The sequence below is a fragment of the Trachinotus anak genome, unplaced genomic scaffold (genome assembly GCF_046630095.1).
Source record: "Trachinotus anak isolate AG129_WGS33_773 ecotype Australia unplaced genomic scaffold, CSIRO_AGI_Tana_v1 ptg000008l, whole genome shotgun sequence".
Classification (NCBI taxonomy): domain Eukaryota; kingdom Metazoa; phylum Chordata; class Actinopteri; order Carangiformes; family Carangidae; genus Trachinotus; species Trachinotus anak.
Window position 1 is genome coordinate 7,624,922 of NW_027273859.1, and position 26,522 is coordinate 7,651,443.

The 26,522-nt window shown below is 40.6% G+C and overlaps 7 protein-coding genes across 11 annotated transcripts; 5 read left to right on the plus strand and 2 right to left on the minus strand.

Annotated features, from left to right (window-relative positions):
• The first annotated feature begins 718 nt into the window (after window positions 1-718).
• Window positions 719-1,893, plus strand: LOC139623745 (5'-AMP-activated protein kinase subunit beta-1-like). The gene is made up of 4 exons (XM_071482225.1): window positions 719-863; window positions 952-1,085; window positions 1,206-1,274; window positions 1,570-1,893. Exons 1-4 carry the CDS (start codon window positions 755-757, stop codon window positions 1,645-1,647), a joined length of 390 nt encoding a protein of 129 aa, XP_071338326.1. The 5' UTR covers window positions 719-754; the 3' UTR covers window positions 1,648-1,893.
• A 153-nt stretch (window positions 1,894-2,046) lies between these two features.
• On the minus strand, window positions 2,047-6,873 carry LOC139623744 (phospholipase A2, minor isoenzyme-like). Of its 2 annotated transcripts, none has more exons than XM_071482224.1 (4): window positions 6,794-6,873; window positions 6,464-6,620; window positions 6,239-6,366; window positions 2,047-2,331 (listed from the first exon to the last, which is right to left on the minus strand). In XM_071482224.1, exons 1-4 carry the CDS (start codon window positions 6,831-6,833, stop codon window positions 2,207-2,209), a joined length of 450 nt encoding a protein of 149 aa, XP_071338325.1. In that variant the 5' UTR covers window positions 6,834-6,873; the 3' UTR covers window positions 2,047-2,206. The 2 variants fall into 2 exon arrangements, with proteins under 2 accessions (XP_071338325.1, XP_071338324.1); XM_071482223.1 differs by having other exon boundaries at window positions 6,464-6,623; window positions 6,794-6,863.
• A 1,195-nt stretch (window positions 6,874-8,068) lies between these two features.
• Window positions 8,069-9,567, plus strand: LOC139623748 (phospholipase A2, minor isoenzyme-like). Its single transcript, XM_071482227.1, has 4 exons — window positions 8,069-8,124; window positions 8,248-8,345; window positions 8,778-8,911; window positions 9,349-9,567. Exons 2-4 carry the CDS (start codon window positions 8,275-8,277, stop codon window positions 9,465-9,467), a joined length of 324 nt encoding a protein of 107 aa, XP_071338328.1. The 5' UTR covers window positions 8,069-8,124; window positions 8,248-8,274; the 3' UTR covers window positions 9,468-9,567.
• On the minus strand, window positions 9,563-14,374 carry asgrl1 (asialoglycoprotein receptor-like 1). 3 transcript variants are annotated; one of them, XM_071482221.1, is made up of 9 exons: window positions 14,215-14,374; window positions 11,625-11,694; window positions 11,004-11,084; window positions 10,835-10,918; window positions 10,655-10,741; window positions 10,520-10,555; window positions 10,297-10,436; window positions 10,073-10,152; window positions 9,563-9,923 (listed from the first exon to the last, which is right to left on the minus strand). In XM_071482221.1, exons 3-9 carry the CDS (start codon window positions 11,080-11,082, stop codon window positions 9,770-9,772), a joined length of 660 nt encoding a protein of 219 aa, XP_071338322.1. In that variant the 5' UTR covers window positions 11,083-11,084; window positions 11,625-11,694; window positions 14,215-14,374; the 3' UTR covers window positions 9,563-9,769. The 3 variants fall into 3 exon arrangements, with proteins under 3 accessions (XP_071338322.1, XP_071338321.1, XP_071338323.1); XM_071482220.1 differs by having other exon boundaries at window positions 10,037-10,152; window positions 14,215-14,331; XM_071482222.1 differs by lacking the exons at window positions 10,835-10,918; window positions 11,004-11,084; window positions 14,215-14,374 and having other exon boundaries at window positions 10,037-10,152; window positions 11,625-11,674.
• Window positions 12,190-14,219, plus strand: cox6a1 (cytochrome c oxidase subunit 6A1). The gene is made up of 3 exons (XM_071482226.1): window positions 12,190-12,346; window positions 13,684-13,826; window positions 13,923-14,219. The coding sequence occupies exons 1-3, from the start codon at window positions 12,244-12,246 to the stop codon at window positions 14,010-14,012; spliced, it is 336 nt and encodes a 111-aa protein (XP_071338327.1). The 5' UTR covers window positions 12,190-12,243; the 3' UTR covers window positions 14,013-14,219.
• A 744-nt stretch (window positions 14,375-15,118) lies between the features above and the next one.
• Window positions 15,119-19,846, plus strand: LOC139623742 (uncharacterized). Its single transcript, XM_071482219.1, has 7 exons — window positions 15,119-15,514; window positions 15,650-15,824; window positions 15,949-16,019; window positions 16,542-16,715; window positions 16,793-16,890; window positions 16,972-17,040; window positions 17,138-19,846. Exons 1-7 carry the CDS (start codon window positions 15,487-15,489, stop codon window positions 17,279-17,281), a joined length of 759 nt encoding a protein of 252 aa, XP_071338320.1. The 5' UTR covers window positions 15,119-15,486; the 3' UTR covers window positions 17,282-19,846.
• Window positions 19,847-20,270: 424 nt separating this feature from the next.
• Window positions 20,271-26,247, plus strand: hps4 (HPS4 biogenesis of lysosomal organelles complex 3 subunit 2). 2 transcript variants are annotated; one of them, XM_071482229.1, is made up of 12 exons: window positions 20,271-20,548; window positions 20,950-21,040; window positions 21,199-21,342; window positions 21,464-21,571; window positions 21,868-21,984; window positions 22,509-22,603; window positions 22,699-22,771; window positions 23,205-23,329; window positions 23,466-24,150; window positions 24,424-24,550; window positions 24,672-24,737; window positions 24,861-24,945. In XM_071482229.1, the coding sequence occupies exons 1-11, from the start codon at window positions 20,529-20,531 to the stop codon at window positions 24,692-24,694; spliced, it is 1,608 nt and encodes a 535-aa protein (XP_071338330.1). In that variant the 5' UTR covers window positions 20,271-20,528; the 3' UTR covers window positions 24,695-24,737; window positions 24,861-24,945. The 2 variants fall into 2 exon arrangements, with proteins under 2 accessions (XP_071338330.1, XP_071338329.1); XM_071482228.1 differs by lacking the exon at window positions 24,672-24,737 and adding an exon at window positions 25,297-26,247 and having other exon boundaries at window positions 20,273-20,548; window positions 24,861-24,972.
• Window positions 26,248-26,522: the final 275 nt, after the last annotated feature.

The following is a 26,522-nucleotide window of genomic DNA, read 5'->3' on the forward strand; positions in this document are numbered from 1 at the left end:
CTGATTTTGCAGGGGAGTGTGCGATAGATTGATGTAATTAAGACTGATTATGGATAAATTCATAAGGTAATAAAATTGTAATAGAGAATATGGGGAATTCATTCATAAATAGTTGATTACTGTGAATGCTGAAAGAAACTAGAGGTGTGTGAAAGAGGTAAAAATATTTTTTAAAGGGTTTAACAGGGTTAAAGACTCCAAAATGAAGGTGCCAGAAGGGAAGCCTCGCGTCTGAGCGTGTTTATTGATATCTCCCCTTTTCAGGACGTAACACCGGCTCATTCTCTCACGGTGAAGTTGACATCAGTGATTTTCTTGTCATATTATAATTGTGTTTTAACAATATATGAAAGGGCCAACTGTGTTCAGATGGTCAGGTGCTGGCAAAGAAGTCTTTGTGTCCGGCTCCTTTAATAACTGGGCCACCAAGATCCCACTCAACAGAAGGTAGTTTGACACATGCAGGTCTTGCATCTTTGAACTTTCTTTAAATGAAAATGTGACACAGGTCTGTCTCTCAAACCCAGTCAGAAGAACTTTGTGGCTATAGTGGACCTGCCGGAGGGAGAGCACCAATACAAGTTCTGTGTAGACGGTCAGTGGACTCTGGATCCGACTCAAGTGAGGGAAAACCTAAATTTTAGAGGTGAGAGTATCACAGATGTAGTCTTGTTTCTCCTGCCACTACAAATGCCTAATCAACACTCACAAGTGCTGGTATCAAATTTCTGTTTACACCTTTTCCCAGGCTGTGATGACGTCTAAAACTGGAACAGTCAATAACATCATCCAGGTGAAGAGAACTGACTTTGAAGTCTTTGATGCCCTCAGGATCGACTCGCAGGATTCTGCGGACGTCTCAGGTATTTGCAACTGTATTCATTCATTAACAGCTACTGTTTTTGATGTGAGGTAGTACTGAAGTAGTGTTACATGATCGTTCGTTCCCAGACTTGTCCAGTTCCCCTCCTGGCCCCTACCAGCAGGACGCCTATGTGACCAAATCAGAAGACAAGATCAAACACCCTCCTATCTTACCCCCCCACCTGCTGCAAGTGCTGCTCAACAAGGACACAGGTGTCTCTGTAAGTACTGGTTTGATGCTAGAATACATGCTCATATTAATGATACACACCACTTTACAAACTTGTCACCATGACATGCAAATTAGTGAAATTCATCCTCTCTCTCTGGATCTTCATCAGTGTGACCCGACGCTACTTCCAGAGCCCAACCATGTGATGCTCAATCACCTGTACGCCCTCTCCATCAAGGTAACAAATCCTCCTATAACATATTAATTTTTTTCTTGAATGTTGTTTCTCACAGTGAAATCAGGGGAAATTATGGATCAACCCACTCTATCAGATAAAATATCTAAACACCTAATGGATTTTGATCAGACTGTGGTACAACATCTCATACAGTATGCATACAATGATAATGCGTGTATTCCCAGTAGTCATTTTAATGTTTCACCCATGTATTCCAGGAAAAACTGTTTCTCTTTGTTTAATGTCAACATCAGCTTTAAACCTCATTTGTACTCCTCTTGTGGTTGTGTTTTAGGATGGGGTGATGGTTCTCAGTGCAACACATCGATACAAAAAGAAGTATGTGACCACTCTTCTGTACAAGCCAATATAATCCTCAGAGCCATCATCCCGCCTCCTATATTGGAATAATAATTTGTCTGTTGTTGTACACAGCTGCCACTTGGACTGTTCTGTTAAAACTGAACCTAAACATCTTCCTGATATCAATTTAAAACATTTCTTATCCATCCTGTAATCTTGTATTTTGAAAATGTTGGTGCTTTTTGATAAAGCAATAAGCTTCTTTCTTTATGATCAGTCAGCATCAAACATGTAAAACAATAAAAGGTAAAGTGAGGTTTTCATTGTAACATCAAGTTATCCCATTGTATCAGTAGACAATGTTGATGTTGGTTTACATATAATTTCAAATCTTAGTTAAGTAAACTTGAAAAGCTGAAACTCTCTCTAGATGAGCAAACAGACATGAGGAAACACACAGAGGGTGAAATTTAACTGGAAGGCAACACTGTCTTTATTCTCTTGCTATTAAACTCAGACTTTTCAATCATCAGGTTTTATTTAAAGTTATTTGAATTTAAAATTAATTATTTTAATAGAAATATATTACAGTCATCGTTCTCTTGTATTTTTGCGAGAGGTTGTATAACTCATTTGTTACAGTGGACTTCAGCATCCAGGTTCTTGTTTTCAGGGTTGTATGTGGTCCGAGCAAAGCACTCAGCCGCCACACGATCACACTCGCACACGGCAGCCTGGCACTTATTGTTGGTGGCTGCAGATAAACAGATAAACAGATAATAAGAAAATGTGAGGCACATTTTAAACATATCTTGCTTCCTCACTCTAAATGTTGGTGTGAAGGTGGCTCCACAGAACCAGGAGAGCATTTATTTTGGAGTGAAAACTCAATTTCCAGCTGTGTAATGCCTATATATATCTGTTTAAATACAGTTGCTATATATACAGTCTTACACACAGGGCTGCAAATGCATTTTATTCTAACATTGCACTTTCAACCAGCCAAAAAAAATTTAAAGTTTGGAGAACTGAGAAAAATAATAAAAACTTTCATTTATTTTTAAAATTGAATTGTGGCATTTGCTGCTGCAGAGCCAGTTCTAAATTTGAAAATTGAACCCATTGTAAAAATTTGACCAATGTCATCCCAGGGCACTTCAAATTTCAAATTGAAGTCATTGAATTTCATTAAGGAAGAGTTTGAAAGTCAGTGAAAATTCATCTTTATCAGTTTATCCCAGACTTTACCGCCTCTTTAGCAGTAACGGTACATGTAATAATTGTAGTTTGTTCAGGCTCGGTGATTTGGAATCCCGGCTCTGCACCATGGAAGTTAGCAACACCAACGGCCATAGTCAAATGTTTCCTGGGGCCAGAGCGGGCGACATTGAATCAAATCTGAAACTGTGGGCGAAGAAAATTAAATGTGGATTATTGAATATCAGATCACTCTTATCTAAATCTCTACTAGTCAATGATCTGATAACTGATCATCACATGATCTGCTCTGTCTGACTGAAACCTGGTTGCAGCAGGATGAATATGTTAGTCTGAATGAATCAACACCCCCCACTCATGTTAATGTTCATATCCCTCGAAGCACAGGCTGAGGAGGAGGGGTGGCAGCCATTTATCACTCCAATTTATTAATAAATCCTAAGCCTAAGGTTAATCATCATTCATTTGAAAGCCTTATTCTTAGTCTGTCACACCCAAACTGGAAAACACAAAAACTGGTCCTACTAGTTACTGTCTATCGTCCACCTGCCCCTTACTCTGAGTTCTTATCTGAGTTCTCAGACTTTTCATCTGAGTTAGTTCTCAGCACAGATAAAGTCATCATAGTGGGTGTTTTTAACATTCATGTAGATGTTGAAAGTGACAGCCTGAGTAATGCATTTAATTCATTATTAGACTCAATTGGCTTCTCTCAGCATGTTAATGAACCCACTCACTCTTTTAACCATACCCTTGATCTGGTTCTGACTTATGGGAATGACATTGAATATCTAACAGTATTTCCCAGAAACCCTCTTTTAGCTGACCATTTTCAGTTAACATTTGAGTTTTCAGTCATGGACTACACAGCATTTGGGAAAAAAATCCATTATAGCAGGTGTCTCTCTGACAATACCGTTAGCAAATTTAAAGAAATAATCCCATTGGTATTTAGCCCACTGCCATGTATCAATGCAGTAGGGGACGGCTCTCTTAACTTCACATCCACACAGGTTGATGATCTTGTTGACAGTACTGTAGCCTCACTTCGTGCAACTCTAGATACTGTGGCCCCTCTGAGGAAGAAGGTAGTGAGTCAGAGAAGGCTAGCTCCATGGTACAACTCAGAAACACAAGCTTTAAAGCAAAATTCAAGGAAGCTAGAAAGAAGGTGGCGTTCTACTAACCCGGAAGAATCTCTAAAGGCTTGGAAAGACAGCCTATAAAGGCATATAAAAAAAAGTCTCTGTAAAGCCAGAACATCCTATTATTCATCATTGATAGAAGAAAACAAGAATAATCCCAGGTTTCTGTTCAGCACTATAGCCAGGCTGACAGACAGCTACAGCTCTGTTGACCCATCTATACCTTTAGCCCTCAGTTGTAATGACTTTATGAGCTTCTTTACAAATAAAATTGTCTCTGTTAGAGAAAAAATTCACCATCTCCTCCCCACAGCTGGCTCAGATGTACTGTCCAGTTCAGCAGCCTCAGAGTCCACTGTAACTGGTTTATATTTTGACTGTTTCTCTCCTGTACATCTCCCTGAGCTCGCTTCAACAGTTTCTTCATCTAAATCATCGACTTGTCTTCTAGACTCCGTTCCAACAAGGCTGTTCAGAGAAGTTTTTCCTTTAATTGACAACTCTATATCAAGTCTGATTAACTTATCTTTATCAACTGGTTATGTACCGCAGGCTTTTAAAGTTGCAGTTATTAAACCTCTACTTAAAAAGCCTACTCTCTTATAGACCCATACCCAACCTCCCCTCTATTTCCAAAATCCTTGAGAAGGTCGTTGCAAACAAGTTATGTGATTATTTGCACAGGTTTTAGAGTCCATCACAGCACAGAAACAGCTCTGGTTAAGGTCACCAATGATCCCCTCATAGCCTCAGACAATGGACTTGTCTCTACACTTGTCCTACTAGATCTTAGTGTTGCATTTGACACCATCGATCATAAGATTCTATTACAGAGACTAGAGCATATGGTCGTTCATTTTAATAATGACTCTTCTATCATCACTAAAGTCAGTCATGGAGTTCCACAAGGTTCTGTGCTAGGACCAATACTCTTCAGTCTATATATGCTTCCTCTAGGAAATATTATTAGGAGGCACCAGATAAATTTCCATTGTTATGCAGATGACACCCAGCTGTACTTATCCATGAAGCCAGGTGAGACTAACCAGGTGGTCAAATTTCAGGCGTGTCTTAAGGACATAAAAACCTGGATGACCAGTAATTTCTTACTCTTACATTTAGACAAAACTGAAGTTACTGTAATTGGCCCAAAACACCTCAGAGGTACACTATGTGATAATATACTGACTCTGGATGACATTACCTTGGCCTCCAGTGCTACAGTCAGAAACCTTGGTGTCATTTTTGACCAGGACTTGTCCTTTACCTCACATATAAAGCAAGTCTCTGGGACAGCCTTCTTCCACCTGCGCAACATTGCAAAAATCAGACCCATTCTGTGTCTAAAGGAAAAGGCTGTTCATGCATTTGTTACCTCAAGACTGGACTACTGTAATTCTTTATTGGCTTTATTGTTTAATTCTTTATGTCCCAAAAATTCAGTAAAAAGCCTTCAATTGATCCAAAATGCAGCAGCACAAGTAGTGACAGGAACTAGGAAACAAGATCACATCTCTCCTGTGTTAGCTTCTCTGCATTGGCTCCCTGTAAAATCCAGGATAGAGTTTAAAATCCTCCTCCTCACCTACAAAGCCATTAATAGTCAGACACCATTGTACCTTGGAGAGCTTATACTTCCCTATTTTCCCAATAGGACACTTCGCTCTCTAAATGCAGGTCAACTTGTGGTTCCCAGAGTTTGTAAGAGCAGAATGGGGGGCAGAGCCTTCAGCTATCAGGCTCCTCTCCTGTGGAACCAGCTCCCAGTGTGGGTTCGGGAGGCAGACCCCCTCTCTACCTTTAAGATCAGGCTTAAAACTGTCCTGTTTAGTAAAGCTTATAGTTAGGGCTGGCTCGGGTATGTCCTGACCCATCCCTTAGTTATGCTGCTATAGAGCTAGACTGCTGGGGGATTCCCATGATGCACTGGGCTCCCTCTCTCTCTCTCTCTCTCTCTCTCTCTCTCTCTCTCAACTACTTTATGCCATTAACTTTGTATTTTTTTTCTCCCCCCTGTAGTTTGTGCTTCTCCTCTCTCTCCCTCTCTTTGTCCTCATTCTGCAGGTATCTCTGCCTCTGGAGCAGCAGGACCCAGATCCACTACTACTCATCATTACAATTAACCACTGTTATCTGTCATTATTATTGGTAACACATTTACCTATACAGCTGTTCGTGGTGCCCCCCCACTCTAACAAAGTAAGGTCTCGACCTTACCCTGTAAAGTGCCTCGAGATAATGTATATTATGATTTGGCGCTATACAAATAAAATTGAAATGAAAATTGAATTGAATTACCTGAGCAGGTCAGTTGTTCATTTAAGCAGGTGAAATCATACACAAGAAAATAGGGGAGGTCAGAAAGAGACGTGCATCCAGGAATCTTTCTGCTTGTTTCATAGCACTTATCATGGATTTTACAGCACCTGGGAATACAGGAGGAAAAGTGACATGTTTGAGAAAGTTTCTTTTGTCTCATAGATTATGTCTGACAGACGAAATTGGGGAATGACAGCTTCCTACATGTCCAATTCGTCCAGAGGGGTTCCCTTTCCACCGAAGCCACACCAGCAGCCGTAATTGTTATATTGCAGAGGGTTAACACCAGGCTGGACGCACTCGATCATGGTCCCAAACTGCCATAAGGCCTTGGGCAGCACAGCACCACTGACCATACAAGCTGCTAGAAACATGTAATACCCAATCGATCAGGGGAAAATGAGTATTCTGATACGACAGATACAAATATGAGAAACTGGTAGATTCAAAACTGTAATGAAGACCATGCATCTTTTAAAATAAGTGTTCCTATAAAGGACTGATACATATTTACAGTTATTTTTTCAGTCTTACCAGTGAGCAGCAGCAGCAGCAGAGGAGATGACAGATTCATGGCTACAGTCAAAGTGACCTGAGGTTTCGCTGCAGCCTGATCTTTTAACATGAGGGACACAAGGGGGGCGGGAGCATTAGGTGAGGAGGGGGCTGTCAAGACTTAAACATGTAATCACACTGTAAGAATTTTATTTTTACTTGATTTCAGTGGTGAAACATTGTCACCTTTACTTATATTGTACTAAAATTCAATGCCAATTTTGTACTTTGTACTGCCAACATTTATCTGACAGCTTAAGTTACTATTTACTCAAATGTAAGTAGTTTAGAAAATATGATGCACTTTTATTGATTACACTACAAAATAAATATGAAATTGTTAAAAAAAAACAAAACAACCCCCCCCCCCCCAAAAAAAAACAAAACAAAACAAAACAATAATAGCTCCACCAAAACAAACTGAGTGGTAAAATGCTGCTTTTACATTAATACATTGATAATGATAATACAATAATATAATGCACTGTGAAAAGGTATGACACTCACAGGGGCAATTGCTCTGCAGTATGAGGGATTTTACTTTTGATACTTTAGGTACATTTTACTTATAATATTTAACAATTCGATTACGACTTTGCGATTTAGCTTTTGGCCAATTTCAGTCTGTTCTCACACAGTGTAGGATAAAGCATTTGAAACATATCCACAGGAAATACAACATGACGAGGTGAACTCAGGTGTGCCTCCTACAAACCCCTCAAACTCCACATCTCATTATTCTCCCCTGCTTCCCCCTGTTAGTGAGTAGATATCTTAACATATTTTTTCTTTGATCTTTCCACATTTTTTTTTGTATTTTCCTAACCAAATATTCCCTGTTTGCCCATGTCCACTCTGCACTCACTTGAGTTTGCCTTTTCCCTCTTTAGCCCAGAGTTGAATTTAAAATAACCTTGTAACACACCTGTGTCAATAGCTGAGTTCCCATGACTTTCCACTGCAGCTTACTTAAGTTGAATGGTTATGTTAACACAAAAGGAAATAATGTGTAGTACAACATGACAAAAATAAAGAACCAGATACATATAAACAAGGGGGATTTGTTTGTCTGTTTAGCTTTATATGTACATTTGTGTATACTGTATGTGCATATGTATGTATAGGCACACATTATATATGTCTATACATTGCATAATGTATAGAGATGGGGAGACTCCTGGCAACTGGTCAATAAGAACCGCCTCTTAAGGTCAGCAGCCCATATAAGCTTTAAGCTTTACACTCCACATCATCCTCCAACATGCACCTGACTCACTCCCTGCTCATCCTGTTCCCCAGCCTCCCAGCCTGTGAGTGCTCTCATTTCCTAGATATGTTTGAGAGTTATGCATTTTTATTTCATGTGACATAATGTAAGGTGGTTTTGAGATGTGAACTAGCTTTGTCTGAGATATCACCATCATGTCTCATAGTGCTGAGCTCTGTGGCAGTTCAGGGTGATGGTCCTCTGCACTGTACCTGACAGCTGGCCGGTGCTGGACTCTGGCACACCTGTTGATGAGCTGGACAGGTGAGGACTTGGGTACAGAAAACTTTTGTTTGTGCCACCATTCATAAAGTTTTCAAAGGTAATAGCTAATCAGCAATATTTAATCAATAAATCTTTTAGTTCATTTTTAAGGACCAAGAAGTCCCAGCTTCTTAAATGTGAACATTTGCTTGTTTTCTTTGTCCTCTGTGATAGTAAAGACACCTTGAATTTTGTGGCACTATGATGGCCACTTTTCAGTGTTTTCTTTGACATCTTGTGTACTCAGTGACTAATCATTTAATCAAACAGTTCATTGGAAGATTAATTGATAATTAAAAAGTAATTTAGTTAGTTACAGCTCTATATTAATTTAAAGCATCCAAAACAGGATGAAATTGAACCTCAGCTATTGCTGATTTTCTTATGCTTTAGGCGCTGCAATGACTTCAGTATACTTTGTGTATGTTGTAGATGCTGTCAGGTGCACAACCAATGCTACCATGATGCCATGCAGCATGATGATTGCTGGCCCATCTTGGACAACCCTTACACTGAAATTTACAGCTACAGATGTGACAAGGCCAGCAAGACCATCACCTGTCTGAGTGAGTGTTCAACAACAATGTCGCCTCTAAAGACACGCGATTTGTACCAACTAGCCACTGAGTTTTCTGTAATTATGTACAAGGAAAGACAAGGAACTACATAATTCTTGTATATAATATAATATCAATCAGTGTTTGACAAATGTGAACTAGAAGGGCACTCAGAGAGCACAGACCTCTGCAAAGGGCAAATTCATTGTAAATGATCAGGATCTGCCCCAAAATTTAATGGGTTCTTCTCGGGCCCACTCCCCATCTCTCCACTAAGTTCAGTGCAAATCGGTTCAATACTTTTTACGTAATCCTGCTGACAAACAATCACAAGTAAAAACATAGCCTCTTTGGCAGAGATAAAAATGGATAAAGAATTGTTGTCTCTACCTTGTCGTTTTCGCTCCCTAATGCTAGTGTTGCTCTCTCCTGTCTTTGTCATTTAGATGACAACAATCCCTGTGAAAAGTTCATCTGTGAGTGTGACAGGAAAGCGGCCATGTGCTTTGCCAAAGCAGATTATAATGAAGGAAATGCCCACCTTCCCAGTGACTGCTGCAAGTAAACCATGGGATGAAGGAATATGTAGTCAGGAGAAACTCAGCGCCAACCCTGAAGAGTGTGTCTTCACTAAAAATCAATAAAGGAGAGCAAGTGCCATTGTATTTATAGTTATTGTTTTATTGTCCAAGAAAAGCCTCAAAGATGTGTTTGCAAATGTCAGCTCTTTTTGTGATGTACCCTCTTAATTATACAGTGATATCGGAATCATAATTTGCATTAGTCTTAATTTGACCCATTTTTCCTCAACATAAGAGGTCTGTGATGTTGGTGTGGGGTCAGCAGCTGAGAGAGGTCCACGGTCTCTCATGTCTCGGTCTCACAGATGTAGTGGTACTTTAGGACACAGTTTGCATCATTCCACATCCTGCGTATGCGACTTTTAGAGGCACGAAGCTGCCCGCAGTCCTCTCCGTTCTCTTCTTGGCCGCAGTTGTCAGGCTGACCGTTATCCCAGAAACTGCACACAGATGAAGGAAGGAGGAGAAACAATTATTTCACACACAGTGATGAGTTCCCTTCCTAAGCATTTCTTAGTGCTTTTCATTTTTTATAGCTTCGTGTTTCTCTTACGTCGGGGTTGAGTTGAAGTCAGTCCCTTCCACCCACCTCCACTGTCCCTCCTCTTGTAGCTCCACAAGTCCAATCCAGTAGTTGTATTCGATTTCAACAACTCCTGAAATATAGTCCTAGAAATTAAAAGATAGCAACAGGTTATATTTAAACTTTTGATATGCTTGTATAAGTTCCTGTCAGTGGTCTATATATTATCAAAGGTAGTTTCCAGCTCCACTGAAACCGCGGAACTAAGCTGGAGGACACTTAAACCTCACCAGCTCCTCCACATTGTTCAGGACCAACAGGTGTCTACTGTGCGTTTGGCATTGCTCTTCTGCTATGCTCCAGGGGACAGCAGTGGTTGACAGCAGGTAGCAGCTGCTCTGGTAAGATATCCATCCATCCCTACACGTTCCTGATTTGAAGAAGATATATATAACGAGTGTGAATGGGAAATAACACTGAGGTCGGATTTTAATAACATTAATGTGTGTTTACCTCTAACTGCGGTAAGTTTCTGTACAGTAGTTTCACCTGCAGTTTGGAAAGCCACCAAAACAACAAAAAATGAAATAGAGAGCATCAGATGTACGGCTGGATCAATGTATCCAGTCCTGAAAACCATTTCCTCACCTGAACTGGACGATGAAGGTCTTCCTGCACGGCTCATTCTCTCAAGATGAAGTTTGACATCAGTGATTTCCTTGTTTAACTGGGAGGCTTTGAGATAAGAAAATGGTCATATTATAATTGTTTTATAACAATATATGAATGACTCAGCTTCATTTGAGTGTAATGTGTTTATAGTCATACATTTTATTCCAATGAGCATCAGCAGGATTGACAGCAACAGTATCAGGAAGCCATAGAGGACATACGGCACAATCCTCCTTATCCCTATAACCATTGACAGTGATGTTCTCATAGTTAAGGTTTCATCTTAAATTGTGAATCAAAATTAGCTGGCATGTACATGTTGTACCTGGTTGTGTAGTTATTTTGTGCTCTCTGTTGAGAGAGCTGTTATCAGACAGTCCAGACTGGTGGAACTGATATTCCATCACTGAAAGAGATCAGATTCATCTGGTAGAAATGATTTTTTTAGGCTCTTTCATACTGGTGGTTCAGTACTATATCATTCTTTGTAGATGTAATAATATCATTGTCAACCTTGAAAATCTTAATTATAAATATTCAGTCCATAGACAATTTGAGATTCTCAGCGAGCAACGGCAGATAAGAGGTGAGCCAAATCTCCCCTGTTTGTTTTCAGGCCAAACATGTCAACTATTAACAGCTCAGTAAATACACGGCTGCCATTATATATTGTATAATACACTAACATCTTGATTTTCAAAGGTATGCAGCGAATTTCATTAAATGCTTTACTAAGTTTAAATTATGATAAAAAAGCATTGTCCTCATTGACAAATAGGCTGGTCAGTATGAAATTCATGGTGTTATTTCAACATGTATGATGGTGATTAATGCACATTGCTACACAGCTATGGATTTCTATGTTTGCTGACAATAATGATTGGAAAGACATTTTAAGAACAAAGAAGATTCTGCTAATAGACTGAATATTCAATATAATACTCACCTTCATTAACCAGAATATCTCAATATTTCTCAGGTTGGACTCTGACCATGAGATCACGGAAAGTCCTCCCCTTTAAAGAGAAACACTAAATTTCAATCAAAGCAAATGTTTTGAATGTGCCTACAGTTATTTATCAAGACTGTCCCACAGTCAGACATAGGAGGTAAGAGGTCCTTTCATTCCTTGTGAAACGTGAGATGTTTCTCTTACATGTGGGTAATTGTGGGGGAAAAGAATAGGACTATTTACAGTTACTAGATTTTTTATATAATTCCCCTTATAAGAAATCAGTGGCTTGGTAGGACCCTTTGTCACATCTCTTGTCTATGAGTTGTTAGCATTTCCTCTAAAAAGCAAAACAGATTCTCCACTAATGAACTCAGATATTTGTCAAAGCTATTTTTTTTTAAAGATTTGCCTTGTGGACCTTATAAGGGGGACCTGGCCTCTACAACTGGTTTACAGCTCTTCAGCATCATATATTTATCGCACTGGTTGAGCTCGTCCCTGCAGCTCTCGGTCTCACCGCTTGGGGGCGACGTAGAGGCGTCAAGCCTGAGGGTCATGTGACGCCTCTATAAAATATTCCTTCCGGTCCCGTCGCCTCTCAGAAAGGAAAATGGCGGCTTTCGGACGCTCCTCGCAAGTGTTGCTGAGGTCTGCTTTGACCCAGGCCCGGCGCCAGCTTTCTGCTTCTGCTGATGGCGGACACGGCGCTTTAGGTAACTGCACCACGTTGTTCAAACTCGCCTGATGTATTTAATGTAATTTATATTTTGGGCAACCTGTCGTGTTCTGACGGTGACCTTGCTGGCCTAGCATTAGCTGAGTTAGCATTAGCAATATAGTAACATCCTTGAACGGACAGCGCGTAGAAGAAGCTGCTTTCTAACTTGAACACATTGTAATTTCAGTCCGTCATACCATTAAAAGCGTTAACTCAGTTACCCATACAGTCTTAGAGGTCTCAGTTTAAGTTTGTTAATTACATGGCTTGAAATTGGAGCAGTGTCACGGAAGACACGTCCTACAAGCTAAGTAACAACAGTGTCACATCAGGTCAAAGGATATCCTTGTCTCTAGTGCTGTGTTCCCAATATAAACGCAATTTACAGAATAAGACATGGAAGGAAGAACAATTAAGGTAAAAAGATCCAGCACAAGATAGAAGAGGGAAGAACAGTAACTTTAAAAGGATACGAGCAAAGCAAAAATAGTTAATCACAAGCAGAATAAATAAAAATTGATTTATCATTATTATACAATTGTTAGTTTTCCAATCAATATAGTTGAGACGGGGGAAAATAAGGTGGATTAAATTGAAGAGGAGCTTTTTTAGACAGCTCACAAATGTAATGTGATCATTTTTATTCAGTTAAAGGCTCAACTCAATAATATCCAGCAAATGACATGCTCATATAACTTTTAAAGGCAGATTAAAAAGTTAAGGGCATCTTAAGGTGGCATGATCAAGCAATACATTTATTGTAGGAAAATTAATAAAACTTTTGATATGAATTCCTCAGTGATGTGTATTTTGAAAATAAAGTTTGAAAGTTAATGCTGTTTGCAGTTACAGATTATGGAAATTTAACTGCATTAACATTTTCATGGTTATTCCACTATAATAATATATTGCGATTGTTGATACTTGCGTCATTAAAACATCTAACATGTATGAAATGTAGATGGTGTTGTCTGGTCTGAAGTTTAACTGGGAGGCTAGAGACCAATCTGGTAACTCTCTGCCATAATACCATCTTGACAGCCAGCGTTTAAAAGCCAATCAGGATTTCTAAATCTGCTGTAAATTGTAATGGTTATACTAAGTTTCATCCTTTCCTGTGCATAGCTATGGATAGTTGCTTCCCATTATGTAAAATGCTGGCAGCCCACATTTCAGTCATGGTAGAGAGTGCACTCTGGGTGGTAGTACAAGGTATCTGCAGATTAATGACATCATAAAGAAATTTTGTTATGTCTTAATCGCAGTTTAATTTGGATCAGTCCTAATGTTTGTATTTTCATTAAACTAATCAGTAGTGTCTGTCTCTTTCAGCTGAGAAATGGAGGATGCTCAGCTTCCTGGTTGCCATACCTGGTGTTGCAGTGTGCATGTTGAACACGTACCTGAAACACCAGCAGCATAGTGATGACCGGCCAGAGTTCGTCCCTTACAGCCACCTTCGCATTCGCACTAAGGTCTGACTTTGTGGTTGAAATATTTCACATTCCAAAAAGTCTTAATTTGACTGAATTATGTGTTATCTTATTGCTTTTTCTTTATCATTCCTACAGCCTTTCCCTTGGGGAGACGGCAAGAAAACCCTTTTCCACAACCCACATGTGAATGCCCTTCCTGATGGCTATGAGGAGCATGATGAGTAAACCCTCCCTGCAGACCTCATAACTGGGACCAGTCCCTCTGTTTCTTACTGGACCACACTCACATTCACAGTTTACTCTTTTTTTGTTTGGTATACCTCTGTGCCTTTAACATGAGGCACCCAAACCAGTTTCCTTTGCTCTGGACCATGAAACAAAATGTCCGCTTAAACTGAATTAACATAAATAAAGTAAATATTATTACCTCAACTCATGTTTTATTTCTTCTGTCTGTTGCTGTGATGTTGTTTGTATTCAGGGTTCTCAAATTATTGTTATATATGAAAAAGCCTTTTTCACAGAGGAAATTTGAACATGTCACAGCAGGACACACACTGATGTAAATACTTTATATTGACGCAAGTAAAATAATGGAGCCGTCGTTAATGTTATTAATAACACCTGTGCTTTCCCTGCTGTGAAAAAGCCCTATGCAGCAGTGTATGGGTTAAGGGGTCCCCGTAGTATAACTATCACACTAATGAATTTACTTCAAATTGTTTAATGGTACTGCAGACCCCTTATTCACCCCCTAACATAGAAGACCAGGCACAAGTGTTATTGATAACATTAACAGTGCCTCAGTTTTGTATGCATGCAGTACGCCTGCATGCATGGTCGTCCACAAAACGTAGCAGAAGTGGTACCTTTTTAAAAGGTGGGGTTTATACATTCATCTCCGAAACCCATCAAACTGGTGAAAAACTAGTTGCACACCGTTTTGCCCTGTTACGAGGAAACGTGTTAAATCCGATAACGGTATTAAAACGGTGCACAGTGTTTTCAGATTGAAAACCCCAGGAGGAGCCTGAAACTGAAGCAGATAAATGTAATTCGACCATTATTCATTCAATTGTTTACATCTCTGCATTTCCCACCACCACATATCAAACTATTTGTTTTGAAAAAGATCTGTCCACTTATGCCTTATACCCACTAAAGTGTAGGCCAGGCTACTTGACCTGTCAAAGAGCTGGCAACATCCACACATTACAAATACACCACACTTATTTGCACTTTGTGAGACGCACATCTGTTGTTTCACAGATCAACTTTAAAACCTGCATCAGCACCAAAACCCTCAGGCGGAGGGACAAAGGTTCACCTCTCAGGGGTCACGTCCAAATGATGTTGTGATGCTCAGACCTGCCACACGTGACTCGCTCTTCATTGAAGACTCCGCCTCCTTCACGTGAACGCGCCTTAAACCGAATTAGAAAATCCAGGGTTAACAAAGCTCGCCGATATCAAGCTTCATGACATCGGTCATCTTTCCCCCGTTCCCGTCGCTTAAACAGTTATTGATGATGATGTTAAGCGCGTCGTAACGAACTGTCGTATCGATTAAGCTCGGGTTCATTTCGTTGCACGGCCGTGGGTTGCGATTTGATTACTAAATCTGGCATTGAAACATCTCGGATAACTGCGCGTACCCGCTCCGCCATTAAGGGGAAATCAATCGCACGCCGAAACCCGGATGTCACAGTTCATGAACATAGACGGAGGTGAGGAGATCTTGTTCAAGATTTAATAACACAATAAACCATACAAAACGATAATGGTTTTGACTCTTGTCAATTTACATTTACATTTCCTTTGTTTGTTTTTTTTGTTTGTTTTTTTTTTGTTTGTTTTTATAGATTTCCAGATGATGAAAAAACACGAGAGGGCACATTTTTTCAGCTCTAAAGAGCAGGAACTCATTTTGAGGTTATATGAGGAAGAAAGAGAGATATTGACAGCCAAATCCAACACGACGAGCGCCTCTAAACTGAGAGAGGAAGCCTGGCAGAGAATTGCTGATAAAATCAATGCGTAAGAAGGACTGTGGCCACTTTCACTCAGTTCATAATATTCAGCCTCCAATGATGTATTTTTTGCACTTTTTTGATAATGTTGCTGCACTGATAATAACATTATTGTTTTTAATAATTCACAGGGTATCGGACAGTGGCTACAAAAGGACATGGCAGCAAGTTAAGGTCAAACATAAAAACATAGTGCAAACAGGTATTATTGTAAACAGAGCTGGACTTACCATTTACTCAACTACTGAACTGCACTTCTGCTACTGTATTCTTTTACTGTAACACATTTCATAGGCAAATATTGTACTTTTTGAATCCAGTGTTTTTTATCAATCTAAACCCACTAGTTATTTTGCATATTAAGATTTTTCATGCAAAACATGCGATTTTGAAATATGATGAATGTTATAAATCATCCAGCAATGTAAAAAGCTGTTAAGATTAGTTCCACCTCAATATTTACTGAATCATTAAAATGCTGCTTACACATTTGTGCATCAGTAAGATTAGTCCATTGTAGGATGATATAGCAGGGGTCATTCTGTGGCATAATGACTACTTTTTAATACATTAATTACATTTTGCCGATAATACTTATATTTAAATGTACTTTTAATCAATTATTTTTACAGTGTGGCATTGTAACTTTTTCTTAAGTGAAGGATCTGAATACTTCCTCCAGCACCGATTGCAAGTTTTGCTTTACTGATCTATCCTTATGCAGCAAAAAGAAGAAGGGTCGAGCTGATGAGGAATGATGGGGGGTCAGCAACCCCGTCACTGACCTCTGCTGAGGAGGATGTGCTGCAGCACAAAGACAACAGGCTGAGAGTGGAGGTCCTCCCTGGAGGTGCCTGCATTGAGCCACTGCCTGGATCTGACAGCTCTTTTATTAGTGGTATGTGCAGTTCACCTTTCAGAAAATACCTGGAATTTACCACATGACTTAATTTAACGTTGGCCCCACCACTCCAGTGTCAGGCCATCCTGTACTCCTCCTGCCTGTAACAAAGACTGAACCAGAGAGTTTGAGCAGTGACGAGACAGACGTCAGTGATACACATTTTGAAGGGGTAAGTGTTTCTAAACACGCATTTTTTTTTTGCTATTTGTCTGTTAAAGCTTAACATATGGACCTTGGTTGTTTTTTTCAGGCTGTCCACAGTAGCTGTTTGCAGGAAAGGTCCAATTCAGCATGCACTACAACCGGTGGCAGTGCAGAGGTGAGGTTTATATGTCAGTGGTGAGCTATGACAATGGCAAAGAATAAGAATATAATAATATAATATAAGCACACGTGTTGCTTAATTTCTTTTACAGAGGCAGACAGAAGACATAAGGGCCCTTTACTGCTGCTACCTAAAAAAGGAGATGGAGAACCGTGACCAACAGATGGCGTACAGAGCACTTAAAATGAAGAAGCTGGAAAAAGAAATTTTACTACTTGATAAGCAGCTAGTGTGACCATGTAAAAATGCTAGTGATTTTAACTTAATATAAAACAACATTTAATTTACTTAGGTCAGATAATCGTTATGAATTGTTTCAGTGACATTATATGCTATATAGAGTCATATTTTGCCGTGCCTACAGCACACCTGGTGTGTGCGTGTGCTGGGGATTTAACAGCAATTGTGGGCAGCAGTGTCTCTTATTCATCAAATTCTGGCATTTGTTAAGTCATGGTATGATGTACCCTTTCTCATTGTTGCAATACAGCACTGTACAACTCTACACGTGCGGCAGAGCATAGGCTAACTGGTGCAATCCTCAGACTGTGACAGTATTATAGTCTTTCCTTTAGTTGACCAAATGTGATTTTGATCCCAGCATTGTCTTGACAGGAGTTGCCCAAAAGTGGGCTTTAGGCCCAGTGAGGGTTGAGTGTAGGAGGGTCATGAAGAAGGCATTGTAAGTGGAGCCCTGGGGGAGCTGCTGTGTAACTCTGTATCACATGAGTTGTTACAGAGCATTGACACACTTTTGGTTGTGTTAGCTCTGTACTCACACTGGATTTAAAATGAAGGAGTGAAACAATGAATGGGTTTTATTTGACGACAGTTATACCCACATCAGATAAATACTGAAGGAATGGTTGCTCTTTTATGCATATTTCCACTATTTTAAGAGACAGTAGTTGGACAATTTAATATAAAAGAGGTCATTATATTTATTACATATTTGGTTGCAAATCCTCTGTGGTCACTGACAGGTCACTGACAGGTCTGTGACCGATAGACATCAACAGACACGGAATAACTTCACTGTCGAGGCTGATGGGTCCATATCATCACTTTGCTGAAACATTTGTGATGAGATGTGTTTAAATTCATTTGAATCACCAGCAACATAGACGGTACAACACTAGGCTGCTTGTACATTTATGCTGTGGAAGGTCTTTCTATAGCCTAATTATTTCTCTCTTTAAATGCAAAGTTAAAATGTCATTGGTTTATGTATTTATTTTAATTATAATGTTTTTTTGCACTCTGTTCTAAAACTTTTAATGTTATCACATCTAAGACCCATAATCTCTTTAAGACTATTCCAGCTTTTCATATTTAAAATCAATTTGGTAATGCTCATAATTATTTTTTAAATATATTTATGAATTGTTTCCCCCTCTGTCTTGTGTTTTACTATGTATTTATAATGTTTGTATTATATGTAAAACAAGATGATGTATCTGGGTCTCACCTAGAGACAATAAAAACTGTTTGTTTTGTTCAGTATCTGATATGCGATCCAGAAACATGTACAGTGCAACACTAGTAGGCTTACCTGATATTAAAAGCAGGTAATTATGGCGTTTGTTAAACGTGTTTTGGTAGATTTGAACTATGCTTCATAGTAAGTCTGACTGAACTGCTGACTTGTCTTCTGTGAAGCAGACTTTAAAAAAATGTTTTACAAAATAAGTGTTTTTCTCTTCACTTCTCAGTCTGTCAAGTCAAGTCACTTTTTATTTATATAACACCAAAACACAACATTAATTATCTCTCAGGGCACTTTTCACACAGGGCAGGTCTAGACCATATTCTTTTAAATATAATTTACAGAGATCCTAGAAACAGAAAAAAATGAGCTAACACTTGGCGACTGTGGCAAAAACCTCATTATCAGAGGTAAAAAAAATAAAAATAAATAAAAAAACTCGAGCAGAATCAGGCTCATGGTGGGCGGACGCCTGCCCAGAGCATCCAGTCCACCTCTGGGTCTGGACCTGCTGCAGCCCGCCCTGCACGGAGCTTTGGACCAATTCAAAATGGCGGACTGGCTGGGAAAGCAAATCACAAGAGTCGATCTAGGACGTAGACTTTGCTGCTGTCTTCAGGACAGATGTGACATATGTGCAACCGTCTCTCCTGAGCAGCTGGTCCCAGTCTGACCGGGGTTTGATTCAGCCATTGGCTGACAGCTGAGCGCGTCCACGGTCAGCCTCTGCAGCCATCCTCAATCGATCACCGAGACCAGGATCCATCATGGCTTCAAAGCGTAAGATGGGAGAAATGCACAGTGAAGCTTAAATGTATGTGTGTTGCCCACGAATAGCGTATGTTATAGTAAATATGACATTCCCGCAATTGTACGTGGTTGGCATGTGTTTCGGGTATATTTGTATTATATTCTATTAATGTCGGTATTTAATGATTATGAAGCGCGCTTTTAAACAGGTGGTATTCTGTCTTTGAATGCAGCCTGCACATTTATGGTTGAGCTTAGCCTGAACCATTACAGGTTAACAGAGGAACTCACAGCGGCTGATCAGAGATGGATAGCACCCCCACCTGTTTGTAAGCTATGGCGTTCAGGATTAATATTTGATCCTATTACCTCCCTGCAGCTACATCCTCTGCAAGTGGAACATTTCCCTCCAGGACAAGGATGAAACAGCCTCCGATTTGTCCAAAAACTCAAATAAATGCAATTTTCTGATTATGTGCTCACAGTGCTACCACTCTCATTACTACTACTTGTAGTAATAATAATAATGACAACAACCACAACAATAATAACAATGGGCTACTTAAATAATAAGTACATGCACACAAGTACTGTAGGCTATTATATACCTACTGTACTTCTAGTTCACTACATATCGGAGGGAAATATTGCTCCTTATACCCACATTTGTCTGACAGCTATACTTTTGAAGAGCAAGAATTTATTATCTCTGAACATAATCATTTCAATATAACACGATCTAAATTGATATCAGTCTATTATAGAATGATGCCTAAACAATCATTAATAAATCCGTAATAATAATATAATGTAACACACTGATAGTTTGTGAATAGAGCTTTGAATGCAGGGCATTTACTTGAAACGGGTTTTATCTAGTGCTCCTTTAACATTAGTAACTAAACCTAAAGTGGTTATGGTTTCTACAGGCTTGTTGAGGGTGTCTGAATAGCGCTGTAGTTTGTCCCAGTAAGCTTGCCATACTTTCACATGACTTCCACTAAGTGTGACTGACCCGCATTCCTCAGGTGGCAGGAGCTCTGTCGCACTGATTCATCTGAGGGGCGAATAGGAAACAAACTGTGGCTGAAAACAGTCGGGATTTAACAAGCAATACTTCCTGTTGCTGACAGTAGCAAACCTCCGATAGTCTGCGATGTGTTGGGGGGATTTGAAACATCTGACTCAGATCCGCAGCTGAAACCTCCAGTTCTACTTTTCGCTTTTTCTGAGCTTTGTGTCGGTGATGGCTGAACCGATGAGAAGGTGAGATCGGCTGATTCAGTCTAACTGCAGAGACAAGCTGCCACCTGCGGGGCGGACTGTAAACACTCACCCCTCCGTCTGTAGTTGGCGAAAGCAAACCATCGGTCACCTCCGGCCCCTGAGCTGAGCTGACACCCGTTATTGATGTAGACCAGGCATGAGTCCTGACTTACACCTGAGAGTAAATGTGCTGGCTTCAGGGTCGATCCTGGCTGCAGGTTTCTGTGTCACACCTGGGACATCAAGCGAACTTCAGCACCACCACAATAACAACTTCAATATGTCTCTGGCATTTGGCATTCTTTGGCAAGCATATGAATAAGCATAGGTCTCCAGGTTATGTCTAGGGAAACCAAATACCTCTAGGAATTTAGACATTCATGAGAGTATTTCTTTTGCAGGTGTAGTTATTTCTTCCTCTATGATGGATCCAAGGTTACAGGAGAAGGTGACCCCACAAGGGAGGGAATCTGCTACTTCTATCCTGAAGAGGTTTGACTCTCACAAACTGTTAAAAGTTACACATGTGGTTGTTGTGGATGGGTGTATGTTGGGTATGATAACGATTCCCCAATGCTTGTTTGTGTGTTTATATTTAAATCTACGGATTATATTTCTGTAATCTTAAAGTTTCCGTGTGTTTCTTTCAGACCCCCATAGATAAGCAGGAGCTGCTCTGTGGACAGCTCGCTGGCGTGGGCCGCTGCGTCTCTGAGCTTTCCTCCTCTCCTGTACGCATACTGAGACTACGCCGCAACAAGTATGCCATCCGCATGAAAGATGACTTCTTCTGGGTGAGTGCTGTCACAGGTGGTCCAGCTGCAACTTTCCAAGATTTCAACACTTTCTTTTGACCTAAATTTGAGTCTTTAACGGTTATTTTGGGGGATATGTTGTTTATTTTTTGCCTCCCAGGCTCTGGGCTGCTCAATGGAAGTCCCCACCGTCAGTGTCTGCGAGCTCCTGGATAAGCTAATAAACCTCTTTTGTTTCTACAATGGCTCTGTCCGACAGAGCTACCAGGTGCAGTGTCCAGTTGTCTAAATAGTTCTACTGCAGTCTTTTATTTTGAAAGTCTGATTTGTTCCCCAAGAGTCTCTGTTTTAGAGGACTTCAAGACACAGATAAAACTCACAGACCAACATTAAAGAGCAATTTTACAAAAAACTAAAAGTCAAAATCCCAAAAAGAGAAACAAGGCAACAATTCAGTAAAAGTCAAAAAAATGTATATTCAAAAAAAATACATGAACACTTTTGAAGTCAGGAATATCATGTCTGTCTCTGCGTGTTGTAATTTGAACTTTGTTTGGTGTGCAGTTGAACAGTCGGGACACTTTGGCTGCTCGATGGGCGCGGTATCTCTCACACCTGCAGTCAGGATCCTCAGAGCTTCATCACATCTTCAGCTGTTTGAAGACCATCGACTCAACCAATGTATGTACAAGATGTCTGAGTTCTGCATTTGACCTGCAGCGCGGTGGCTTTTCTAATGCTGCTGCTGCTGCTGCACACAGATGTTCTCAGACAGGAAATGACTGTGTCACAATGTCCTGTAGTATTGTGTAAGCCGTCAGTATGGCTTAACGAACACGCAGAAGCAAATTTATGCATATTTACTGTAAATAGAGATTCAGCTGTGATGTACATGAAGCCAGTGCCAGTAAATCCTGGATATTTCCGGCCTGTTAGCCAAATTAAAGGTTAAATTATAATGTCTATAATCTGCTACTTTTCAAGCTCATTTTGTCAAATCCTTTTGTTGGCACAATTTTTAAGCTTTTGCGAAACACTTTTGTCACATAGATGACATAACCACTTAAATAATTATATTCCAGCATTCCCATAAGGGTCTTGCAACAATGCAACAATTGAACTCATTAAGTTGTAATCCTACATCTTGTTATCACTTTTCAGTTTCTGCACTTTAAGCAGGTGACAGACTCGCTTTTTGTTTTCAGGTTGACCCACTTCTCCTGCTCAAAGCCGCCCTCATTCTTCAGGCCTGTCAGCGCTGCCCTCTAGTGTTAGCAGGCTGTATTCTGTTCAGAGGAAGGTGAGCTGACATTTTGACATTATCCACCTCTCAGTGGGACAGTGTTTGTAAATCACACGGTCTGAAACCGGACGTTATCTGCCTCTCCTCCTCAGAGTTGTAAGCACACAGATGTCTCCAGAGCTCACGATGAAGGTCATGGTTCATGAGAGTGAAACATACACCAAGGTAGGACATGAAATTTAGTCCAAATGTTAGATGGGGTTACATCCCTTTTTCTTTGGATGTGTTGCTAGGCAGATTTTATTACCTCTGGACAGAGCAAGGACAGAGCTGTTTGTCCCTGTCTTTGTGCTAAGCTAAGCTAATTGGCTGCTGGCTCACGAGTCATATATTCATTTTGTTTTATTTTTATTATTTATGCTTCACTTAAATCATTCATGTACCTTAAAAAATGACTGTACAGAGAAACCAAAACTGTTTGGGAAATGTTTCCATCACCCAGCTTCATATTTAGCGTACAGACATCTCCTCTAACTCTCTGCACCAGATATATGCTCATTCAGTGCACCAGACACCAAAGAAGCATATTTCCCAAAAGTTTTGAACTATTCCTTTAACGGGAAAAATGAGAAGCCACTTGTCTTTAATGTTGATTTAGGCTCAGAGGCCCAATGGACCAAGCACCTCCAGCTCACTCAGTGCTGCTGTCAGCTCCACTACAGTGTTTCTGACCATGTCTGAACTCCAGTACCTGCAGTCCCCTCCTGTCGACAAAGACTTCAGGTAACGTCTCCCCTTCCTGAGATACAGTTATTTTGTTAACAGGAAGTATTTGACTTACACAGGCTGCTTGAAACAGGATGCTTGAATAACATTTCCAGGAAATTCAGATTGTTTCAAACTGTTTCCCACTCTCCAGGTCCCATTCTACTCCAGACAGGGATGCTCCCCCAAGGAAGACCCGCCTGTCAAGAACTTTATCTGACATAGCCTCCACTGAGTCCGATTCATCTGATCCAGGGCCCTCCCAGTCTCCCCAGAAGATGTGCATCAGCCCCTGCTTGTCAGAGTCAGATAGCTCCGTGTTTAGCCCAGCTCCATCACAGAGCGCTGCTTATCCACTCCACCCCCCACCACAGTCCCCCAAGCCTCCTCTCTCAAATGGAAAACACTCCCACGAAGCTGAGGAGGAAGCACTGGAAGAATCGTATTATCAGAGCTTTCACAGCAACGGAGATGGAGACAGCCAGATACATGACAAAGGAGACGAGTCGGTGTTTGAAGGAAACTCCCATTTCAATGGAGGTGGAAGAGATGGAGGCACAGCTCACGGGACAGTGTTTGACTCCCAAGGGGTCGAGTCAGGCAGTGAGGGATCACATGATGATAAGGTGGTGGGGGGAGATAGCGGAGGGGGCTGTGGGAGAGCACAAGGTCATAAGGCGGAGGTGCGAGATCCTCCTCTGTGTTCTGGTTCTTTCGACGACGCTGAGGAGAGTCAGCTGATCCCCATGACGCTGTACCTGCACCGGGTGAAAGGCTTGGTGCTTGCCCTGCTGGTGGAGCCTCACTTCTTGAGTGACACAGCTTCGATGGAGGAAGTGGTGAGAAGCAAAAAGCAATGCTGCTAATGACCGGGATTCCTCTTATCTGTCACATTTTCATACTGAATCTCTGGGAGCACAAAATGTTACCATAGTTCCTTTGATGAGTGGAACAAAAAGGGGCTTCACGACATAGCTGATGTAATACATTACAATGTCTACCTCTGTAATCCACCAGCTGTGACTCAGTAGAATTTGTATTTAAGTGCATGAGCGCACTAATTTGCCTTTGAAATGCCAATATTTGGTTCTGCCTTTATGGTTTGTATCCAGTATCACAGCAGCCTGGCGTCACTCAATGGACTGGAGGCCCATCTGAGGACCGTCTCTCCAGGGGCCCCTGGCGCTCCAGGACCCTACATCTTTGCCCATTTTGACTGCATTCAGAGCACACTGACAAGTAAGGCCACCATAATAATCTGGCATATCTCCCTTTATTCACTCTTTGACGCTTGACTCTTCCACACTTGTCTTTGCTCTGCATCTTTTTCTTATCTCTGATAATTTCGGTCTTTCCCCAGTTTTCACTTTTCTGCTAGAGTGAATAAAAGCCCTGGCCTCTCCACCTGGGCACTGGGGTGGGGTTTGTAAGTTTATATTTGTCTTTGCATGAGCTAACGGCTAATTAGTAAGACTGTGATCAGCATTCCTTTGTGCAGCAGACTTGCATGTCCAGGTTAATGTGCTGCTGTTATTGTGTGTCTCTGCAGCCAACCTGTCTGGTCGAGTAGGGGGAGCCCCGGAGCATCCTTTTGTCAGAGCCACATCACTTCTTCACTTGCATTTCTGTAACACTGAAACTCTGCAGGAGGCTATTATCAGGTCAGTATGGCAGTGACGTGGTGGTGGTGGTAGTGGTGATGGTGGTTGAGGTGGGGGGTGGGGGTGGGGGGTCTCGAACTATTTATGGCTCCTCAAGTAGAAGTCGGGGGTAGGGACCAGAGTCTTATCATCACATCCCACCAATCCCTGAATGTTCTTCCTTTACTTGCACAGATCAAACTGCAACAAATCACATTTACTGGAACTGAAAACCTTTCTGTTGTTGCTCTGTGTGCCTCTTTATCATGCCCCTCTGCTCTTTTCTGTCGCACGTCATCCTTGTGCATGCTTGAAATGTAAATGCATGTGACATTTTCACCGCAGGAGTGCTGGTGCTGCTGTGTATGGAACCCGCAGCGTGGCCCAGGAGACTTACTTCCAGCAGCACGGCGGATCACTGAGGAACTCGGGCATCCCTAACCACCAGGACAGCGCGTTCTCGCTGCCCAGCAAGGCCCGACACAGACTACTGAAACACGGGGTTAACCTGCTCTGACATAACAGCACTACCACATGTTATTTGATGAAGAACTGTCCTGTGAATAACTGTAAAATCAACACACAAGATCTGAAAAAAGAAACATGATCAAAAGCTTCCTTTGTTTTTGTGGTCGCTGTGCTTCCCACAACAGACTGTATGAGATTTGCATACGATGTGTGATGAAATGTTAAGGTACTCATATTATTTCTTTTCTAATGGTATCATTACTATGAATTTACTATGAAAACGAGTTTAAAATTCTTCCATCAAAGTTTATATTGGTTATGTTTATGAAGTTTTAGTCATAGTTCGAGTTACTTTCCTGTTTGTTTGAGAGCATTTTTATTTCTGTTATGCTTAAAGCCTTTTGTATGAACTATAGTTTTAAGCTCCATTTTACAGCCTTGTCACTTTACATGTATTATCAGCAATGCAGTAAATGTAATAATTCATCATTTGTTTATTTATTTATTCTTATAAAAAAGAAATTCTGACCAAGGCGAAATTAAATCTTTATACTGTTTAACTTTTGTACAGAATCATGCTTTTTCTTGCTGAACATGCTGCAAAACTGCACTGGTTTATTACATAATCGAAAAAAGTTCATATAAAAATGTCCATTTATTTTAAATCAGCTCTTCAATAACAAAATAGCATTATTTATCTATTCAGGTACTAGATCTGTGTTGGTTTTTTTTTGTTTGTTTGTTTTTTGCTTAATTGGAAAGGTGGTTGAGAAGAGTTTCACTGTGGCGCATTATTAGTGGAAATTAAATGAATACATGATCCTCTCAGCGTGGACTTATGTGAGCTACTTTTGTAAATGCTTGTTTAAAACCACAGGGGCTACACGGCCTTATTAGTGCCATCAGCGGCCTGCATGTGACCCTGCAATCTGGCCCCTGTTGTTTCTCACCTCAGGCTTAATGCCTCGTTTCAAAATGACTGAGGGATGACGTGCGCTGAAGGCTGTTTGAAAGGCCAAACACATGCTCATAAAATGTTATTATTCATGTCGTGTCCGAAGGTTTCTGTTCCACATGTGTTGTAAATGAGATCGTTCCCGATG

Bases quoted from the DNA above. Each gene is read 5' to 3' on its own strand.
- cox6a1 (XM_071482226.1), top strand. From the start codon at position 12,244: ATGGCGGCTTTCGGACGCTCCTCGCAAGTGTTGCTGAGGTCTGCTTTG. The intron at 12,347-13,683 runs GTAACTGCACCA...TGTCTCTTTCAG, and splicing joins TGGCGGACACGGCGCTTTAG to CTGAGAAATGGAGGATGCTC. The intron at 13,827-13,922 runs GTCTGACTTTGT...TCATTCCTACAG, and splicing joins ACCTTCGCATTCGCACTAAG to CCTTTCCCTTGGGGAGACGG.
- LOC139623744 (XM_071482223.1), bottom strand. From the start codon at position 6,833: ATGAATCTGTCATCTCCTCTGCTGCTGCTGCTGCTCACTG. The intron at 6,624-6,793 runs GTAAGACTGAAA...ACATGTTTCTAG, and splicing joins GCTGCTGCTGCTGCTCACTG to CAGCTTGTATGGTCAGTGGT. The intron at 2,332-6,238 runs GTAATTCAATTC...GTTTATCTGCAG, and splicing joins TGAACAACTGACCTGCTCAG to CCACCAACAATAAGTGCCAG.
- LOC139623748 (XM_071482227.1), top strand. From the start codon at position 8,275: ATGGTCCTCTGCACTGTACCTGACAGCTGGCCGGTGCTGGACTCTGGC. The intron at 8,346-8,777 runs GTGAGGACTTGG...TGTATGTTGTAG, and splicing joins CCTGTTGATGAGCTGGACAG to ATGCTGTCAGGTGCACAACC. The intron at 8,912-9,348 runs GTGAGTGTTCAA...TTTGTCATTTAG, and splicing joins CAAGACCATCACCTGTCTGA to ATGACAACAATCCCTGTGAA.
- asgrl1 (XM_071482220.1), bottom strand. From the start codon at position 11,082: ATGGAATATCAGTTCCACCAGTCTGGACTGTCTGATAACAGCTCTCTC. The intron at 10,742-10,834 runs GTATGACTATAA...CTTATCTCAAAG, and splicing joins GATGCTCATTGGAATAAAAT to CCTCCCAGTTAAACAAGGAA. The intron at 10,437-10,519 runs GTAAACACACAT...TCTTCAAATCAG, and splicing joins GAAACTTACCGCAGTTAGAG to GAACGTGTAGGGATGGATGG.
- LOC139623745 (XM_071482225.1), top strand. From the start codon at position 755: ATGACGTCTAAAACTGGAACAGTCAATAACATCATCCAGGTGAAGAGA. The intron at 864-951 runs GTATTTGCAACT...GTTCGTTCCCAG, and splicing joins GGATTCTGCGGACGTCTCAG to ACTTGTCCAGTTCCCCTCCT. The intron at 1,275-1,569 runs GTAACAAATCCT...GTTGTGTTTTAG, and splicing joins TGTACGCCCTCTCCATCAAG to GATGGGGTGATGGTTCTCAG.
- hps4 (XM_071482228.1), top strand. From the start codon at position 20,529: ATGGCTGAACCGATGAGAAG. The intron at 21,343-21,463 runs GTGAGTGCTGTC...TTTGCCTCCCAG, and splicing joins TGAAAGATGACTTCTTCTGG to GCTCTGGGCTGCTCAATGGA. The intron at 24,551-24,860 runs GTAAGGCCACCA...GTGTCTCTGCAG, and splicing joins CATTCAGAGCACACTGACAA to CCAACCTGTCTGGTCGAGTA.
- LOC139623742 (XM_071482219.1), top strand. From the start codon at position 15,487: ATGTCACAGTTCATGAACATAGACGGAG. The intron at 16,891-16,971 runs GTAAGTGTTTCT...TGTTTTTTTCAG, and splicing joins GTGATACACATTTTGAAGGG to GCTGTCCACAGTAGCTGTTT. The intron at 17,041-17,137 runs GTGAGGTTTATA...TTTCTTTTACAG, and splicing joins CAACCGGTGGCAGTGCAGAG to AGGCAGACAGAAGACATAAG.